This window comes from Peromyscus eremicus, chromosome 11 (assembly GCF_949786415.1).
Source record: "Peromyscus eremicus chromosome 11, PerEre_H2_v1, whole genome shotgun sequence".
NCBI lineage: Eukaryota > Metazoa > Chordata > Mammalia > Rodentia > Cricetidae > Peromyscus > Peromyscus eremicus.
In genome coordinates, this window is record NC_081427.1 from 30,426,378 (window position 1) to 30,447,570 (window position 21,193).

General features: G+C 43.3%; 1 protein-coding gene across 1 annotated transcript; it reads right to left on the reverse strand.

Annotated features, from left to right (window-relative positions):
- Positions 1-885: 885 nt before the first annotated feature.
- LOC131922017 (large ribosomal subunit protein eL38-like) lies at positions 886-17,932 on the reverse strand. Its single transcript, XM_059276749.1, has 2 exons — positions 17,685-17,932; positions 886-937 (listed from the first exon to the last, which is right to left on the reverse strand). The coding sequence occupies exons 1-2, from the start codon at positions 17,930-17,932 to the stop codon at positions 886-888; spliced, it is 300 nt and encodes a 99-aa protein (XP_059132732.1).
- Between the last annotated feature and the right edge of the window lie 3,261 nt (positions 17,933-21,193).

Consider the following 21,193-nt stretch of genomic DNA (forward strand, 5'->3'; position numbering starts at 1 on the left):
ATGGATACCTTTGTGTCTTAAGGAAGTCCTCTTTCTGGAATGTATGCTGATATTTCCTCTGCCTAAGGCTCCTCTTCAGGCTTGCATTTTCAAATCCAACCCACAGACCTCATGATGTCCCCCAGGCGTGACTGGAGATGAGAAGAGCCTGAACACAGACATGGACACACACGCAGACTACACATAAGCCCTTATGGGCACACTGGACAGCATCTGAACCTTGGATTCCCCTGGGCAGTGGCCAACATGGGTCTGACTCTGAGGTTCCAAAGGTTCTCTTGTTCTGCCCAGACAGCAAATCTGTCCTCGTGTTCTCCTCTTGGGCCAGCAGCCTGCCTACACAAGCCCCGCCAAGACCCGGTTCCTCCCAGAGTTCCTCCTGACCAATGCCATCTCACCATGGGTTCTTCCTCCAGCTTCTCCAATTAATACCTTCTCACCACATCTGTATTTAAAGGAGTCAACTCTTTAAGGCAAAGAGGTCATGAATCTCAAAGCTCCAGGCCTCATCAAGGTGGGAAAGGGATTCTTGTAAGTCACTGGGGTCCTCCAGACCACACAGGGCTCCTGGGACCTCAACACTAGGCTGGCTCTGAAAGCTGCAAAGGGTGAGACAGGCCGTCCCAGACCCTGCTGCAGCAGAGCAGCGTCGGTAGCTCGGGAAAAGACAGACATGGGAATCTCCCCACTCCAGGTACAGCTGTGACAGCACTAAGTCAGAAACACAGGCAGACGTGTGTGTGTGTGTGTGTGTGTGTGTGTGTGTGTATGTGTGTGTGTGTGTGTGTTTCTAAATGTCACAGTTTATCAAGTAACTATAAATTCACAAGTCGTGTTGCTTTGATTGGCTGCGATTTGCCGAGTAATCCCTGTCTCCTTTGATGGCTATCCATCAGCAAACACGGCTTCTTTCATTCCGATCTTCGTTACATTAACTCTTGGATTACACATCACACATCATTACATTACACATTACGCCTCATGCAGTCACTGCATGTTATCTGTACACATGCAGATTACACAGTCACTGCATGTTATCTGTACACATGTAGATTACACAGTCACTGCATGTTATCTGTACACATGCAGATTACACAGTCACTGCATGTTATCTGTACACATGCAGATTACAGAACGGCGACAAAAGGGTCAACGAGGACGAAGCAGGGTTTGGAGTTCAAAGAAGCCTTACCGAGACAGACTGCTGGTGCAGATGTAGAGAGCCTCTGCAGGTGGTTAGGGAAAATGGTAAAGAACTGCGCTCACATAGCCGCTGCAGGGTTGAGCGTGCGCTAAAGGGTGGAGTCAGATGTAGGGCACCAGAGAAGTCATGGAAACAAGGTGCAGGCCTGGTCCAGACTGATGTAAGGATAGATGGACCGCAAAGCAAGGAGGCTGCATTGTGCGGTGGGTACTGAGCTAAGCTAAACCCCCAGAGACAGTGGGAACTTTCTGCCTGTCAGTCATCCCCACACGGAGAGGTCGGTGGGCAGGTTGGTGAGGCCATTGCTATTTCAGAGTTTAGTGTCCTGTTCACGGGGTCCAGGTGAGGGTGTTGCATGCTTTCGTTGTCTAGTCTTCTTGATAAGTTCTTGGGTGGGCCTGAGTTGTCTGGTATGGTTTGTACCCATGTGCCCATATGTGCCAATCTACTGTGATAAGTCTGTAAGTGGTATCTCTTTTTACTTTAAAAAATAAGTTTTGTCGGTGCGTCCTTTGTAGGCAGCAGTGGATTGGTGGTATCTGTGTACACAGGGAGAGGCAGAGAGAGAAGTGCTCTCCAAATGGAGCAGAATGCTCCTTATACAATGCAATCATTCAGGGCAAAGTATAGTCTGAAAGCCACTGTCTTACACAATATGCGCTCACTTAGAGCAGGGTGTCTTCCTTTCCCTCTTGGGCCTTCCTTCCAAAGTTACAGAACACCTTTTGGAAGGTTCAGATAAGAGAAAACCACAGCATTCTCACCAAGCTTAAGTCCCCCAGAATTTCCCCAAAGACTATCTATCAAAGCACATGGTCAGAAAGCCCCTTCAGTGCCAGCTGTGATCCATCCAAGAAGAAGGGGAGTAGTGATTCCTAAGTTGACAGAGGCCAAGTCTTGGCAGGAGCGCCTCTCCTTCCTTCCACGGTGCTGATATCCCACTGGATGGAAGCGGTGGCTTCCTTCTCTCACGCCTGTCCTCCCACGCAGAGGCCTGCCGGGAGCTAAGGGGCCCATGCACTAGCCTGCAGCGCCCCCTAGCAGACGCCGAGTGAACTTGGGGAATAAGGAGAAGGCAGGTTTAGCGGGGAGTTGTTTTGGAACACCCGAAAAGGGAGTTTCCATTTCATTCACGGAGTTCTGGGAAATGGAATTTGTATAAAACCTTTTTTTTTTTTTTTGCTCAGGATAGAAAAACATTTATTCGGAGCTAATGAGGGGATTTGGCCCAAAGGCAATTCTAATCCAAACTTAGGAGGACAAGTGTTGGGTTCTCCAAACCTGGTTCTCATTTGTTCCGTCATCCCCGGGGACAGCGCAGTTTGTGCATCCGCCTTATGTGACAGGCTGTGAAATCAGTTAGACAGCCAGGGTGCTCTTCATTTTATTTCCCCCTCTCGTTTCTTTCCTTTTCTCTTTTCTTGTTTTCTTTTTCTTCCCCAGGACAGGTTTGAACTCTGGGTGATGACGCCGACGTCATGTAAGGAAGTCTCCGAGGCTCACGGAGATGGGTTAACCTTGACGGTTAACTTGATTAGGTTGAAGCACCTGACAGATTAGTAATGCACTTCTGAGGGTGTCTGTGAAGGGGACCTCAGAGAGGACGGACACATGGCGAGGGTCCTGAGGCTGAATATACACGGTACCGTCTGTAGTTGGGAGCCTGGATGGACGAAAATGGGGAAACGATTCCCCCATGCCCATCTCTGGCTGCTGTGAAGTGAACAGTTGTGTTCCGCCACACCCTTATGCCGTGATGCTCTCTGCCTGTCACAGATCCAGAAACAGTGAAGCGGGTCCACGAGGGACTGAAACCATAGGCTAAGGCAGTCCCTCCCTCCCTTCACGATGTTCTTCTCGGGTGTTCGTCACAGCAACAAAAAGGAAAAAAGACAGAAGTGTGTGAAAGTTACTGTTTCTGATGCCCAGCTCATGAAGCTGACTGACAATCAGCCATAGCTGACTGAACAATTGACAAGCAGGGACAGCTAACCAGTTGGCAATCAATCAGGGATAGGTAATCAACTGACAATCGAAGCTGTTTCCATTGTGATCATTTTTGAAGCCCCCCACCCCCACCCCTGGTTGATTCCGTGAACTTTCTGGAATGGTCCCATGGGAATGGAGCTATTATTTCTTTCGTCAGACTTGAGTGCGAAGATCCTATCATTCCGTGCATACTAGCAACTAAAAGCCGTTATGTAAGTTTGAATTAACACCCAATTTGAAAAGTGACATTTTTTTTTTCTGAGCCATGCTAATATGATCAAGAGCCAGCCATCATCAGTCTGTTGAACAGACTGTGCAGCCAAAAGAAAACTCAACCTTCTCTCCATGCAGATGTAGGTCTGCTCTGACCACTGCCATTGACTGTGATGCTGTGTCCGCAATCAACACCTCACAAAAATATAATACAACACCAGGAACAAAGTTCCAAACCGATGCCTGTCTCATGTAGCAAATGCCCAAAAGATTTACCAGAAAGACGTCCACATCGTGAATAACAGCAGCGGGAGCCCGCTTTACCTTTAGATGACTCAGGCACACATCAACGCGTGAAACAGAGCTAAAATCCAATGCGCAATCCTTCCTTGAGCTTCCATAACCAAGATAAATGAGTCTGTGCTGGGGTAATAGCTGTGGAAAAAGAACACGTTTCTTCGGTCTAATGTCACCATCGTTCCCATGACAATTACAGTTAGACCTAATTAAGCTTTGAAACATATAATTAAGATTAATTTTCTTTAAGAGCAGAGTAGTCTACATAAAACAAATGTTTTTTGTACGTGTGTGTTTGTGTGCACACAGGAAGCCAGAGATCAACCTTAGGTGCCTTGTTGGCTGATTGATTGATTGAGATATGATCTCTTATCAAACTCATCAAATAGGCTAGGCTAGCCGGTGAGCCCCTAGGGTCTACATGTCTCCTATCAACGCTGGGATGATAAGCATGTGTCACAAGACCCAGCCCTTTTAGAAACATGCTTCTGAAGATAGAAGTCGGGCCCACAGGCATTTTACTAACTGCTCAACTTCGTTCATATCTGTATTGGCACATATATTTATCATTCTTATCTGAATTTGATCTACAGGCCTTATGGGGGGGGGGGGACTCTTACAAAGTCCAATAAGAAGACACAGATAAATTGTACTAAATGCCAAGAGCCTTTTGTTGCTGCTGCTGTGTTTTTACTATTATAAGGCACAGCAGTTGCTTCCAAGTCTAGTTGGGATGTTTTGTCCTAGGTACACACGGGAGTACCGCTTTTATGGGTTTATATTAACATACTCGGGTGAAAACAGTATCCAGATCTAAGATACTCTCACTTTATCTCAGCTCCCTGTAAACGGAGCCTTTCATGGCTGGCTGAGCAGTGTAGCTTGAGTTTTCCTGCCTGGCCCACAGTCAGGACAAATCTCTGTCACCTGCCAGTCCCACAGCCTCTCAGACCCGACCAAGTAAACACAGAGACTTATATTGCTTTCAAACTGTATGGCCGTGGCAGGCTTCTTGCTAACTGTTCTTATAGCTTAAATTAATCCATTTCCATTAGTCTATACCTTGCCACATGGCTCCTGGCTTACCGGCATCTTCACATGCTGTTTCTCATCGTGGCAGCTGGCAGTGTCTCTCTGACTCAGCCTTCCACTTCCCAGCTTTATTCTCCTCCTTGCCCCGCCTATACTTCCTGCCTAGCCAATGGCCAATCAGTGTTTTATTTATTGACTAATTAGCAACACATGTGACATACAGAACATCCCACAGCAGAGCAGAGCATCTCCTTCCATGGCGTTATCAGACTGTGACAGATTGGAGCTGGTGAAGAGCCAAAAAAGACCTTGTGAAGTACAATGCTGTACCAATCATCAATTCTGTGGGCACATATGCCCGGAGACATACGATCTGAGTATTCAGTAAAATTCCAAAGTTCCTGTCGGCTTTGGGGGAAACTCCTAAGTTAATCCCAACATGTGATAAAAGATCAGAGGACCAAGAATGGACACCGAAAAAGAAGAACATGAGAACACTGTTCTTCCAGAGACTAAAATTTGTCTAAAGGCTACCACACTTAGGATGGTGTGGTGTGTCATAGAAAATATCCAGACAGAACAATGAAAATGAACACAGAGCACAGAAGTAAACACCCAAACGCACATGCTCTCTTCTCTGGAACTGGCACTAGGGATGCTTGAAGGGAATGTGGATTTTTTTCAGTATATGAATTTGGGGAAAATCAGTTACCTGTAAGTTTTTAAAAGGAAATTCTACCCCTCCCTCCACAGGAAAAGCAAAATGTTCATGTATTAAAACAGTTAAATATAAATGTATAACTATAAAATACATTCAAGTTTAATATACAGCAATAATTTTGTGCCTGTCCGGTTAATAGGGACTTTTTGAAAAATAAAATTATTCTACAAAGGAAATGATTCTCAAAGGAGATCAATCTATTTAAACATAAGAATTTTATGCTCCTCGGCTCTGTGGTAGTACACTTGTCTACCACATGAGAGCCCTAGGTTTAATTCTTAATAACAGAAATTTAAAGAAAAGGGGAAAGAAAATCAAGGAGAGTTCTGAATTTTATATATTATTTAAAAGACACCACAATGAAAGTAAAAAGATAAATCAAGCCAGATGTGGTGGTGCATGCCTTTAATCCCAGCACTCAGGAAGCAGAGGCAAGTGGATCTACAAGTGAGTTCAGGACAGCCAGGGCAGTTACACAGGGAAATCCTATATTGAAAAAAAAAAAAAGATAAAAGAAAGAAAGAAAAGGAAAGAAGAAAGATAAATCTTAGAAAAAGTTACTTGTAATATAAAGAATTCATGTTTAAACCAAACAAAAAAACTTTATCAATGAGTAAGAAAAAACAAAATAATCTCAATGACATGTGGGTTAAATGTCAGTTGTGGGTGTAGTAACCATTTTTCTCATTGCTGTGACTCTACTCAGCAGAAACAAAAGAAGGGAAGATGGGTTTGTGTCGCCTCACAGTTTAAGATGGCCCAGATTGTCATGGTGGAGAAGACAGAGCTGACTTCACGGCCACTTGTAACTGTGGCAGTGACAGTATGGCCCTGCTTGCTTACATCTGAGTGGATCAGGAAACAGATCTCAGGCCAGACCAGGGACAGGCTATGATCCATAAGGCCCATCCCCCCTCCCCTAGCAACTCTCTTCCTCCAGCTAGATAGATCCCGCCTTCTAAAGGTTCCACATCCTCTCAAAACAGCAATACCAGTGAGAACCAAACATTCGAAAAAGTCAAAGGGGGAGGGGGGCGCGGTTTACACACACTGAAACTTACAGAAGTAGAAAAGGCAATGCCCTAAGTACATGGGAAATGTTTGATCGTACTAAAAATTCAGAAGACCATGGTAGAGCTGCAACAACTAAGTATCTCTTTTTAGTTACCATACACAGGATTAAGAATGGCTGAGAAAGCCGGTTGGTGGTGGCACACGTCTTTAATCCCAGCACTTGGGAGGCAGAGGCAGGCTGATCTCTGTGAGTTTGAGACCAGCTTGGGCTACAGAGTGAGTTCCAGGGAGGGTGCAAAGCTACACAGAGAAACCCTGTCTCGAAAAACCAAAGGGAGAAAAATGGTTGAGAATGTACAACTTACACTGTTTTGAGATATACTACCCTATTGTCTAACAAACTGAAAAAGAGTCTACCCTAGAGAAAGGCTTGCACTGTCTTCTAGAAAAAGATGTAAAAGGTGACCAAATAAGTCTACCCTTAGGTATGTATATTCCATGGAGAAAGGCTTCTAGAAAAAGATGGAAAACAATGTTTATGCAGCACTGTTTATAATTTTTTTAATGCCGATAAATAAAATGGATAGATAAGTTGTGCTATATTCACAGTAAGTACATCAGTGGAATGAGCACAAAGCTACTCACAATGCAGTTGGAATTCAGAAAGGACATGTTGAGTGGAAAAGCAAGCAGTGTAATATTCCAGAATGAGGGCTGGGGAGATAACATCTCTGATAAACTGCCAAGTGCACAAGTGTGGGGACCTGAGGCATGAGTGGCATGTGTGTGGAATCCCAGTACAAGGCAGGCAGAGCGGTTAGATCCCTAGAGCTGATTGATCAGCCAGCCTAGCCAAATTACGAGCTCCAGGTTCAGAAAGAGAACCTGTGCTGGTTTTAATAAGAATGACCCCCATAGGCTCATAGGCTTTCATGCTTGGTCACCAAGGAGTGGCACTATTAGGGACTGTGGCCTTGTTGGAGGAAGTGTGTCACTGGGGTTTCAGAAACTCAAGCCAGGCCCAGTGGCTCTCTCTCTTCCTGCTGCTTTCAGATCCAGATGTAGGACTCTCAGCTCCTCTCCAGCACCGTGTCTGCGTGCATGCCACCATGCTTCCTGCCAGTGACGATAATGGACCAAACCTCTGGAACTGTGAGCAAGCCTCAGTTAAATGCTTTCCTTTATAAGAGTTGCTGTGGTCATGGTGTCTCTTCACAGCAACAGAACACTAAGGCAGACCCATTCTCAAGAAATACTGTAAAGAGCTATTGAGGAAGACAATGAAGTCTAGGTTCTAGGAGACCTAGGGCCTCCCCAAGCATTCACACCTGCACACGCACCTGCCTATACACATAAATGAGCACATACACCACACATACACACAGAAAGAGTATGTCAGAATGATTTAATTTGCATCACATTCAAGAATGTGCAAAACTAATTAACAGATTCCTTGGGAACAGAAACAGCTGGGGTAAACATCTAAGGCAGAACAAAAGGGACAGTGAATATTAGAATCCAGATAGTGATTCTCTCTTAGCAAGAGGGACAGGGGAGGGGATAATAAAAACATTTCAAAGGTTTGAAAAACAAAGATAATGTTCTCTTTCTTTGAGTGCCATTGATAACAGATGTCTACTGAAATTTTTAAATGTCATATATATATATAAAATAATATATATATATATATATATATATTAGTTCTTTGATCATATTCACCCTCATTGCCAAACTCTCCCAAGATCCAGCCCCCTTCCCTATGTACCCAACTTTGTGTCCTTTTTTAAAAACCCATCAAGACCAACATGTACGGTCCAAATATTCTCAGATGTGGGTCCTTCCACTGTAGCATCCTCAACTTACCAGGAGCTATAATTTTAGGAGAAGCTGGCTCCCCCTCTCACAGCAATAGTTACCAATAGCTATGGGTAGGACTTTATACCCCACTCTCCTCTCCATGCTTGGATGTGGTTTACCTTGGTGTGGAATGGGTCTTGCACATGCTGTCACAACTGCTCTAAGTTCTTATGTGTGCCTATCCAATTGTGTCTGGAAGACGGTCCCTTGTAGTTATCTACTCCCCTTGCTCTTACACCCCTACCACCCCGTCTTCCACAATGACCCCTGAGACCAAAGGAGGGGGTATGAGATATGTCCCATTTAGAGCCGGGCATTCCATAGTTTCTTAGTCTCTGCACCTTGACCAGGTGTGGGACTCCGTGTTAATCACCATCTACTGCAAATAGACGCTTCTCTGATGAGGGTTGTGTGATTCATTAATCTTTGAGTATAATGAGAAATCACAAGTAGACATGCGTAGAAATATGACAGACTCACAGAGTGGCACTAGATCTTGGCTAACCAATCCAAACACGTAAGTCCCGCCTTGCCCTTTACACCCTTCCTCATCAGACTTATCAGCTCATGACCATGCAAAGTCCCTGGAAGATCTAGGACTCCTAGGTATCTGGCGGCTCCCAGCACAGAACAATCCAGTCTACCTAAACACCAGTCCTGGTGCCTGCCTTATTCAGAGTCCACCCCATCTGGTCTTTAATGAGCTCCTTTTCCTCCATCCAGCCTCTTGGGGATAAAGCCTTTTCCTTCCTTAGGCCTTTTTATCTAAAAACAAACAAAGCTGTTTCCCTTGCAGGCCCTTTGAAGCTGTTCCCGTCTCTCAAACCTGACTCAAGCCCGTCTTTGCTCAATTCACCTTCTCTACCCACAACCTTTCTCTTTTTCTAGCTGGAGTGTGTAGGTTAGTTTTGCTTCCATTTGACAGTGACAGGCAGGCTGGTAGAGGCAAATTCGTCACGGTTAATCAATTGGTTCCTGAAATCTCCTTCACAGGGATATGGTATTTCCTCCGAAGAACAATGCTAGAATTAGAGGTTGCATTCCTAAGAAAGCTTAACCACCCTTGATTAGCTGAGCCTATTAACGTGTACTTTAGGACAGACTCATGTGCCTTGGAAAAGGCTCTCTGGACAAATGCATCTGCGTGGATATAACAGGTAACCTTAAACCCTACCTTTGCAAGAACCCACAGGTTTTCTCCTCTTGTTTTGGGGAAGAGAGTTCCTACAAGGAGCCACCTTGGGCAGAGCAATCAATGACTCCTAGCAATTCTGGGATAATAGTGTGCCATTTTACCACACAAAAGGCATCATTCTCCAATTCCTACAACAAAACACAAATACACTCATAAGCAGACACTTCTGTTTTGCTCTTAGATCCACTTAGATCTACTTAAATCTCTGCCACATCTCCACCCCACCTTTACTGTGGATTTTTAGGCACAGGCGGCCCCCTTGTGCTTCTTCAAGTGTTGATACCATAAAAACTTCCTACATCCATGTGAGCTTCTAGTTTCCATAGAACACAGCCTGCAAGGAGAGTCAAATAACTCCGCAGATCTTGGGTGAGAAGGAGCAGAGACCCTTGTCCACTAACTTGCAGTGTTCTAGAAGGAATCAGTTTAAGCTCCTTTCGTATATTCTACTCGTGTTTCTGGGGTGGGGAGTGCCTATTGCTTTCTTTCTATTATTCTGTTTTAGACATCAACCACTGCCTGTTCTCTGTGAAGACTGGAGACAGTATTTGCATGAGTATACCTGCCATCTACCTGTCAGCCAGCAGACCTAGGTCATTTAGCAAACACATGATTATGCCCACACATAAACTATAAAGCTCAGAAACGTAATCTATGTAATTGCCTTCTTCCTCTCATATTTTCTTTCCTCGAAGTTAATATTTGTCTTGCTTTTCCATTTGTTTAGTATTTCACATATTTATCATCAGTCTATTTCTACTTACTCTCCCTATAAATCTTCTCTGGATAGAGTCAAGCAAATTAATTGTCCTGCCAATCTTACTACTTTGAAAGAGTTTCTTTTCGAGCTTTCTGGACAGGAATTGTTTAGAGGGATTGACTCCTTGGCCTACTTCCTGTTTGCAAGGAACCTCCCTTCCCAATAATTTAAGGACTTCCCGTCTGTCTTTCTTGCATGAGATCTCTTGCTTCCTATATTCTTATTTTGGTGTCTCATACTTTTCAGTAGTTTCCTCTTAAAAAATGCATAGGAGATTATGTTTGTTTTTTGGAGGCCTTGCCTGTTTGACAAGTAGCATAGTCTATCTTAGTACTTAAGTTATCCTAAGGGAGTGGTAGACATTTACTTCCTCCTCCTTCAAGCACATGTCCCTTGGCGAAATCTCATCCCCTTTCAATCTCCTTAGGTCTCCATAATTGAAACTAATCCCTTAATAGACTTAACTTCATGTGTTAAACATATCCTCAGTCTTCACACAATACGCCGTTATGCACCAATATTGGTAAGATAAAGGACTAGGCAATTTTTTAGAGCTGACTATATGCTTGTTTCATGATTAAGTTTAGCTGTTTTATTTCATTGGTAGTCCTCAAAATAATACATTACATTATATAGATATTAGCAAAGAATCTTAAATTTCTTCTTGACATTCAGAGGTCTTTGAAGGTCTCAGCAAGCCTATAAAGAGCAAGTAGGTTAAAGAAATATCAAAGTGTTCCCTATCGTGTTTCATTTTAGATATTTAATGCCTATTAATCCAACTAGGACATCTGTTGGTAATTTCAAAGGAAAGTAATGAATAAATTATTCAAAGTGGAGTGGACAGGACAAATGGAAGAGCCATGAACTAGTGTAACATCTAAAAGCTGGCAGCAGCAGGAAGCATTTTCTAGGCCTGAACAGGCAACGGGGTAGAAAGTCAGAGCACAAGATCTCAATTGAGAATAAGAACAGTGAGAGATAGAGAGAGAGAGAGAGAGAGAGAGAGAGAGAGAGAGAGAGAGAGCAAGATGTTAGTGAAAGCTGTCCAGCATGAACTATACGAGCAATGTCCCTTGGTGACCCAAAGTCACTCCAACCCAGGGCCAGGAGGAAGGTCATCAGTACATAAAACACCCTATCCGAGCTCCAAAGGGGTCATTCTCTACTGAACCCAACTGGAAACACAGTTTCTTCATTATGATTTTAAGCCCTTCAACGCCCCCCCCCCCCAGGATAAAGAGTAATTTCTCTTTACTCAAAGTGTATTGATGCAAATATGAATCATATATTTAAATAATTTCACAGCAACATCTAGGCTGGTGTACGACTTAGCCAATTGCTATTGTATACAGTATACAGAATTTGTCCTCCTGGAATGGACCGTTGTGGATAAGAATGGTGAGAAGACTCCAGAGCAGCAGGCTGAAAAACCCACTGAGCCTTTCCTCTTTTTCTTTTATAGCCTACCAGCTGCATACAGCACATTTGATAACTTGCTTTATTCATGTTTTATGTCTTAGCTAGAGTCTCACGTTAGTAGATGGCTCCGTCATTCTCTTTCCCATTTTGTGGCTGCAATGGTTATTCGACAATGATTTATTTAATCAGTGCGTTACTTATAAACATCTAAACTTCTATCAAGTCATAGGCGATAACAAATGGTGCTGTAGTGATCACCACTCAACAAGGAGAATTTACATCCATGTACAGATGGCGAATTCCCCAAAGTATAGTTGCTGAGGAACTGAGCATGTGTGTATTGTCAAATCACCACCCCAGAGGGTCCAACCAATCTGCATGCCTAACCAAAACTCACAAAAGCACCTATACCCCCACGTCTTAGGAAATATAGTGTATGCAATATTAAACTTCTGTGTCTTTACTAATTGGATGGCTAAGTTATGGTGTTTCATGGTATTGTCACATTAGAAGAAGCATAGCATGAACTTGCTGCATTGAGAATCTTACAGCAGCCAGGTAGTGATGGCTCACACTTTGATCCCAGCACTTAGGAGGCAGAGGCAGAGGCAGGAAGATCACTGAGTTTGAGGCTAGCCTGATCTACAGAGTGAGTTTCAGAACAGCTAGGTCTACACAGGCAAACCCTGTCTCGAAAAAACAACAACAAAAATCTTACAGCAAAAGATTTTGCAATACATGTCTGCAAAGGCAGTGGTTATGGGACCAAATCTTAGGGGATTTTAAGAGAATTTTTGCAGGAAAATTGCTTACTACCTCTAACACAGTAAATATTCAGTAATTTTTAGTTATTTGGATATTTACTACCCAAAAGAATGAAAATAATGTCAGACTTTCCCTCAATAAATATGTACAATTATTAAGAGTATTAAAGGGAGTGTTTCTAATTTTTCATATAAACAAAATAATATACATAATAAAATATGTGTAAAGTTAAATATAATACAAAATGTAGCCCATGATCATCTGAGTGTTGACCCTTGTTTGGATTCCAGCTTTCTCTCTCAGGAGGCAAAATCTAATGGGCCTTCTGTTGCCACCAGATTGCTCAGTCTCTTCTGAACAAAGCAGAAGCCAACCCGCCTCCCCAGACTTCTATACTGCCAATCTGCAGTATGAGAATGCTCCTCCTGACCTCAGGTCCAGAGGTGGGGTGATGGGAGGTGTCTTCAGAGCACTGTCGGGTGGTGGGGTCTTAATTCTCCTGGGAAACAGGGCTCCCCACATATCCTTCCTGTGTCCAGGGCAGGGAGCACGTTGTTTGTGTCTGTTTGTACTTCCAAGTGGGTTTGAGCCAAATGTCCTTCTCTCCTGCATCACATTCAGCGGCTCTCCCTGGGAAGATGAGGCCTGCTGCCCACATGCCCATTGTATAGGGACTCTAGCCACCTGTCACATTGCTTGCCTAAGAGAGTCAGTACTGAAGCTGTGTGTGAATGTGACCACCTCTACCCAACTGAAGCTGTGTGTGAATGTGACCACCTCTACCCAACTGAAGCTGTGTGTGAATGTGACCACCTCTACCCAACTGAAGCTGTGTCTGAATGGGACCACCTCCACCCAACTGAAGCTGTGTGTGGATGTGACCACCTCTACCCAACTGAAGCTGTGTGTGAATGTGACCACCTCTACCCAACTGAAGCTGTGTGTGAATGTGACCACCTCTACCCAACTGAAGCTGTGTGTGAATGTGACCACCTCTACCCAACTGAAGCTGTGTGTGAATGTGAACACCTCCACCCAACTGAAGCTGTGTGTGAATGTGAACACCTCTACCCAGCTGAAGCTGTGTGTGAATATAAACACCTCTACCCAACTGAAGCTGTGTGTGAATGTGACCACCTCTACCCAACTGAAGCTGTGTGTGAATGTGAACACCTCCACCCAACTGAAGCTGTGTGTGAATGTGAACACCTCTACCCAACTGAAGCTGTGTCTGAATGGGACCACCTCTACCCAACTGAAGCTGTGTGTGAATGGGACCACCTCTACCCAACTGAAGCTGTGTCTGAATGGGACCACCTCTACCCAACTGGAGCTGTGTGTGAATGGGACCACCTCTACCCAACTGAAGCTGTGTCTGAATGGGACCACCTCTACCCAACTGGAGCTGTGTGTGAATGGGACCACCTCTACCCAACTGAAGCTGTGTCTGAGTGGGACCACCTCTACCCAACTGAAGCTGTGTGTGAATGGGACCACCTCTACCCAACTGAAGCTGTGTGTGAATGTGAACACCTCCACCCAACTGAAGCTCAACAGGATTTGACTGAAGACACTTTCTGACCAATGAACAGCAAGACTTGTCTGAACCAGCCTCACACAGATGTATAGAGTCATTCTGTCTGAACCCCCGGGCTGGCTTTCAGGATTTAATTATGGTCAGTGTGAACCCCACCTCATCTGCTTGTTTAAGAGAGCAGAGATTTGTCCTAGAGAACAATTCAGAGGATCTTTTCATTGCATTTCTCCTTGTCTGTCAACAACCACAGCTCTGTGACTCTTTAGCTCTAGTGGCCTTTGTTATTCCTTGAGACCTCTATCTGCCCAGTGGATACCCTGTTTGCTTCTCCTTCTGCCTTCATAGTTCTCCAGATTAGAAACAGGAGCATTTCCCTGTCACACACATTAGGCCTTCTCATAAAATTTAGTTACAAAAATAGCTTTTCTCTTAAAAAAGAAAAAAAAGAAAGAAATCTAACAAAGAATAAGGACCAAGAATCTGAAAATGTTTTGTTTCATGGACTAAGAAATTGGGATCTGGGTGGCAGTGGTGGTTTTGAACACATCAGTTTCTACTACCAAGAAATAGAACACCCACCAGGACTGAATCCTGAAGAAAAAGAAAAATCCAAACAGACTAGTAATGAGCAGGGAGCTTGAATCAGCAGCCAAATATCTCCCAAGAAAAGAAACCCCAGGACCACACAACCTTCCTATTGATGTCTACCAAAAGTATTCAAAGAACCTATAACAGTCCTTCTCAGGCTCTTCCAAAAAAGCAAAAGGGAATGTTCCAAGCTTATTTAATTTCCCTGACACCAAAGCCAAAAGATAGAACAAGAAAAGAATTCCACAGAGCAATATCCATGATGAAAATAAACAAAAATTCTTACTTGAAAAACCCAAGCAATTTGAATTCAGCAACACATTAAAATGACCATATACTATGAACAAGTGGGAATTGTCTCTGGGACATAGGAGTCTTCGTGCTCAAATTAATCATTGCAATATACCACATTAATAGAACAGAGGATAAAAATTAGATCATTGCAAAAGATGTAGAAAATGCATTCAACAAAACTGAACACCCTTTCATGATAGAAACAGAAGTCTCACAAATCAAGATAGAAAGCATGTACCTCAGCATAGCAAAAGCAAGACATGCCCAAATAGAAAATCATTCAATGGCGAAAAGCTGAACCCTTTCCTCTATGATTAGGAGGGGAGATGAGTGTCCACTCTCACCACTTACATTCTACATAGGGTTTTAAAAATATATAAATAAAACTAAACATCCTAGAGATCTTAGCTGGACCAAGAGTTGAGAGAAAGAAATAAAGACGTTCCAGGTAGAAGAGAAAAATAAAACACTCTTATCTGCAAATTGATTATATACACTGATTATATACAGTGACCTAAAATGACATTTCTTTTGAAAGAAAACATACAAATGGGCAAAGGTGCATGTAAAGATGCTCAATATCACCAGCTATCAGAGAAATGTAAATGTAAGTCACCATGAGGTTAGGGGTGGGCTTGTTATCCAAAAGTAAAAGAGATTGGGCCAGCAAAAAGGCTCAGTGGGTGAAGCACTTATTGTGTAACCTTGACAACCTGAGGTCCATCCTCAGGACCCATGGAAAGGTAGAAGAGAAACTTTTCACCAAGGTGTTCTCTGACCTCTACACCAGTACTGTGGCAGTGTGTGTGTGTGTGTGTGTGTGTGTGTGCGCGCGCACACACGCGTGTGTATGTGTGTGTGTGTGAACAATTTTCAGATCATAATCTTTCACCTTTTTAATAAAATGCATACGTTCTAGAAGAGCAATGTTCGGCATGATGATTTTAGTTAAAACTAATAGAATGAAACAAAATATGCTGCAAGAGTAAATAAATGAAAAAATAAACATATGAATTGATGGGTTAATTGGCCTTAGAGGAAATTTTCATAATGTCTAGGGAGATGCAACTATCACCACACTGTACATCCTAAATATACAGTGTTTAGCTGTCAATTAGAACTCATTAAATGTAAGTATAATAATGTTAAGACTACCAAATGCAAATTGACTGGTTAACAATTTCCAAAGGTGGTAGGAAGAAGAAGAAGAAGAAGAAGAAGAAGAAGAAGAAGAAGAAGAAGAAGAAGAAGAAGAAGAAGAAGCCTAAGAAGCCTAAGAAGCCTAAGAAGCCTAAGAAGCCTAATCATTTCAGAGATAAACAAAATCTAAGTTTCACATGGCAAGACTTAGTAGTAAGCAATAGTTGCACCATCAATGCTTCTGGTTAAATGGGAACACACTTATCAGCCTGGAACTTCCCTCACCACACTTGCATGCACTTCAGCACACTAGAAGTTTTAAATAGCACATTTCCACCTATCTGGAAAGGACTTCTCAGCTGTCTAGACAGATGGGTGTCCAGCCTCTTCCTAGAATGCTCCAATTCACTCCGTGATAACCCTCCCCACTTTATTTGGTGAATTGGCAATTAATAATTCTTAGTTACCCCTACCACTTGCTGCAGACAGGTCAGAGGTCATCTCCACAGGCAGCCTGCAAAGCAGCATCAGCACAAGGAAGACTCCTGTGTCCCCCAGACAGAGAAATATTCGTAGCTTGACATCTACAGCAGAAGTTAACATTGATGATATTAAGTTTTTGAGACAAGGTCTCCTATAGCCCAAATCCACTGTAACCAAGGATGACCTTGAACTCCTGATGTTTCTGCCTCTTCCTTCCAAGTGTTGGTATTATAGAGATATGTCAGCATACCTGGCTTATGTGGTGATGAAGATCCAGCCCAGGGCCTTGTGCATGCTGGGCAAGCTGTCCAACAATAGAGCTTCATTCTCAGACCATGATTTTATTAGTTTAAAAAAATACGAAGCGCCTTCTTCTTCTCCTGGCTCATACTTCCGCACTGCATTGATTGGACATGGCCAGATGGCTTACTTTGACCAACAGAAGGTAAGCACACTTGAGAAGGATAGAAGATGTCTGTGGTTTGGCTTCTCTCTGGCTCTTTCCTCTGCTACGGGAAGATCGAAGGTAACATTTGATTCAGGAGTGTGGAAGCCCCGCTGACAGACCTGACCCTGGTCTTCAGCTAGAAGTAAGCCTAGGTGACTGATAGCCTAAGGCAGAGCTACCTCGGTAGCTCTGAGCCCTGAAGAAAACAATGTACATGCACACGTGCACACGCGCACACACATACACACACACACACACACACACACACACACACACACTCATCCTGTTGCCAGCCACTGACTACAGTGGGGTAGTGTCATGATGTATCCCCTCCCAATCCCTTGTGTTGCCATCCCAGAATAGCCTTGACTTTCAGAGGCAGGCACTTTGGGGGGTTTGTTTAGGATTAACACCCCTACAGAAAGGGCCTGTAGAAGTGGCTTTTCTCTGTGAGAACATACACACCACACCATACCACAGATACCATACACACACACACACACACACACACACACACATACACACACACACATACACGCACACACACTCAGAAATACTATTCAGCTTAAGGAAACAGACATGAAGGTAGGGGAACCCTTATGGAAGAGGAAGGGGAGCAATAGACAGAAGGAAGAGAAGCCAAAAAGTACAATGGCGATAAATAGGGCCAAACTACAGTATATCTATGTATGAGAATATAATTAAACATATATATATATATTTACCTTTCAGGGGTTTTAATGGTCAAAACAGAGAGATCTGGTTCAAGCTCCTTCACTGCCAAACCAGCAGGCAGGGACTGTTTCAGCTTCTCAGCCTTCTCCTTGTCTGTGATGACCAGGGTGTAAAGGTACCTGCTGCAGCGAACCTTGAACTTCACATTATCCTTGTTCTTCTTGATCTTGACAGATTTGGCATCCTTCCGCCAGGCTGTGAGCGGAAAGTCCTTGATTTCCTCAGTTTTCCGAGGCATGGCAACGGACACTCGGCGCTGGAGACTGCACAGTGGTGAGAACCGAAGAGCTAATTAAACACATTTTGTATGTCATTGGCTAACATACAGTAATACGATTTAAAATAATGCACCACAACTCTAGTCATAAGGGAGATTAGCACACACAGACTTCAGTTTAGATTTTAGTGGATCACCCTACTCTTCCTAACATATGGATGCATGAGCAGAAGAGATATTTAAAGATGAAAATGAGAGGATGAAGCATTGAAGGAAGTCAGGACAGGAACTCAAACAGGACTGGAGGCAGCAGCTGATGCAGAGACTGTGGAACAGTGCTGTTTACTGGATTGCTCTTCATGGCTTGCTCAGCCTGCTTTCTTATAGAATCCAGGACCACCAGCCCAGGGATGGCACCACCCACAATGGGCTGGGCCCTTCCCCGTTGTTCACTAATTGAGAAAATGCCTTACAACTGGATCTCATGGAGGCATTTCCTCAGCTGGGGCTCCTTCCTCTCTGATGACTCTAATTTGTGTCACGTTGACACAAAGCTAACCAGTACACATGACTTCTGAATTGGTTCATTTTTCTATTGCTGTAATGTAGATGAATTTTTCCGGTCCTACCCAGCACCCGAGGTCCCACGATCCTGCAGCCACTCAGACCCAAATGAACACACAGAGGCTTATATTGATTATGAACTGTATGGCCTAATGGCTCAAGCTTCTTGCTAGCTAGCTCCTACATCTTAAATTAACCCATTTCTATAAATCTATACTTTGCCAAATGACTTGTGGCTTACTGGTGCCTTTACATCTTGCTTCTTTTGGCTGCAGCTGGCAGCATCTCCTTGCTCTTTCTCTTTCCTCTCCCTCTAGTTAGAATGTCCCACCTAACCTTATTCTGCCTCACCATTGGCCAAAGGCTTTATTTATCAACCAATCAGAGCAACAGACATTCACAGCATATGGAACAATATCACCCATCACTGTAACAAAACACTGAGGCTATAAAAAAAAAAAAGAAACTTAGTTACTTTGCTATTTAAAGACTGAAAGTTGAAGATCCAGAAACTTCTCCTGTCCAGCTACTCATGACAGACTTCTAGCTCCATCACAAGATGGCCTATGACATCACAGTGGTTATCTAACTCCATCACAAGGAAGCTTATGACATCACAGGGGGTGATCTAGCTCCATCACAAGGAAGTTTATGACATCACATGGGTGATCTAGCTCCATCACAATGAAGCATATGACATCACAGGGGGTGATCTAGCTTCATCACAGGATGGCCTATGATATCATAGGGGGTGACCTAGCTCTATCACAAGATGGCCTATATGACATCACAGGGATTATCTAGCTCTATCACAGGATGGCCTATGACATCACAAGGGGTAATCTAGCTCTATCACAGGATGGCCTATGACATCACAGGAGTTATCTAGCTCCATCACAAGATGGCCTATGACATCACAGGGGTTATCTAGCCCCATCACAGGATGACTTATGACATTACTGGGGGTGATCTAGCTCCATCACAGGATGGCCCATGACATCATAAAGGGGCAATCAAATGGCAGGAAATGACATGGGAGAGATTTGGGGGCCAAGTTTGCACTTTTTATAACAATCTACTCTTGCAAGAAGTATCTTTTGAGTATACATTAAGTCATTCTAGGGGAGGCATCGTGTGATCAGGACATACCTAATAGATTCTACCACTTCCCAATATTACCAAGTTTCCATAACAAAAAATAAAAAGTCCTGGTGGACAAATGCAAAACACATCTATATAGAGCAATTTCTCATGCAAGTAGCTAGGACTGTGTGGTTAGGGCTGAACCAGAAGGCTCTCACTCTACCCCTTCCTTCTTCTAGAGGAGAAAGAAGCCAGCTGTAGAGATTGGGAAACATATGTTGAGCATGTTGGAACTGCCCCACCTCTCTGCTCTGGACTATTAAAATAAAAGAAAAATGGATGAACCTGAGATTATCATATTAAGAAAATTAAGTCAGACTCAGGAAGACAACTATCACACATTTTCTATGATTTATGGATCCTAGATTTTACATAAAACATAAATCATGTATATGTCTATTAAAAAAATGAAAGCAAATTGAAGAGGGGAATGAAGTGGGCTAGCAGGAACGAGGAAATTTTAAAAAAGGGAGAGGATGGGCATATTAAGGAGAATATGGCCAAAGTATAGTATATACTTACATGAAAATGTTTTTATGTGAACCCAGTGTATGTATAATGCATATACTTCAATTAATTTGGATTTTATGTAAGCCCTAGTATCTTGTTATAGGCTTAAAGGGGATCAGGATATGCCACTTTGACATAAGGTTTATTTTTTTTCTCCCTTGGGGTATTGGGGATAGAACCTTGCACATGCTAATAAAGCAAGTGTTTTGAGCTGAAGCCAATAGTACATCTACAAATGCAGGAAGAGGTCTGTGCCTTCCCTTTCTTTGCTTAAAGGCAAGGCATAGATGCATAAAGTTCCTTTCGTGAAGGGCCCCCTTTCTCTACCGCCAGATATGGAGAGTTGAAACCGACAGGAATCTACACAAACAAACCTTATAAAAATAGCCCTCATCTTCCAGCCGCTTCCACCATGAACTTCCTGGTCTTTTCTTCATGACCTGACCTTGTGAAGTGGTATAACAATGCCCGGGTCTAGCCAGGTCTTTGAGTTTTGCTTCTTTTCTAACAACTCCTTTGTCTGTAAATATCAATCTAAAAACTGTATGTTTTTTCTCCTGTTGGTCCACCCTTCTGTTAGTTTAACTCGTAGTCCTCCATACACTGAACCTGAGGATATAGTGGAAAAGCTTTCTCTCCCCAACAGATGAAACCTTAAATAACACAATGGACACAAGACACCTTGCTGCCCTTGACTGCTCCACACATCTCAGGGGGACTTCACTGTAACCATGGTGCCCTAGTATGGCCTCCACAATTTGTCCTCTGCCTGTTATCAGTCTCCTCTGACTAGAAACACATCTAAAAACATTTATTATTGGTGTCCCTTGACATTTGGAGACACTGGACCAAGACTACACAGTGCCTTGGAGTGTTCCTGAGATCTTTGTCCCCTTAGAAAAAAATATGCCTATTGTCTTAGTCAGGGTTTCTATTGCTGTGAAGAGACACTATGACCACAGCAACTCTTATGATGGAAAACATTTAATTGGGTGGCTTACAATTTGGGAGGTTTAGTCCATTATCATCATGGCGGGACATGGTGATGTGCAGACAGACATGGTG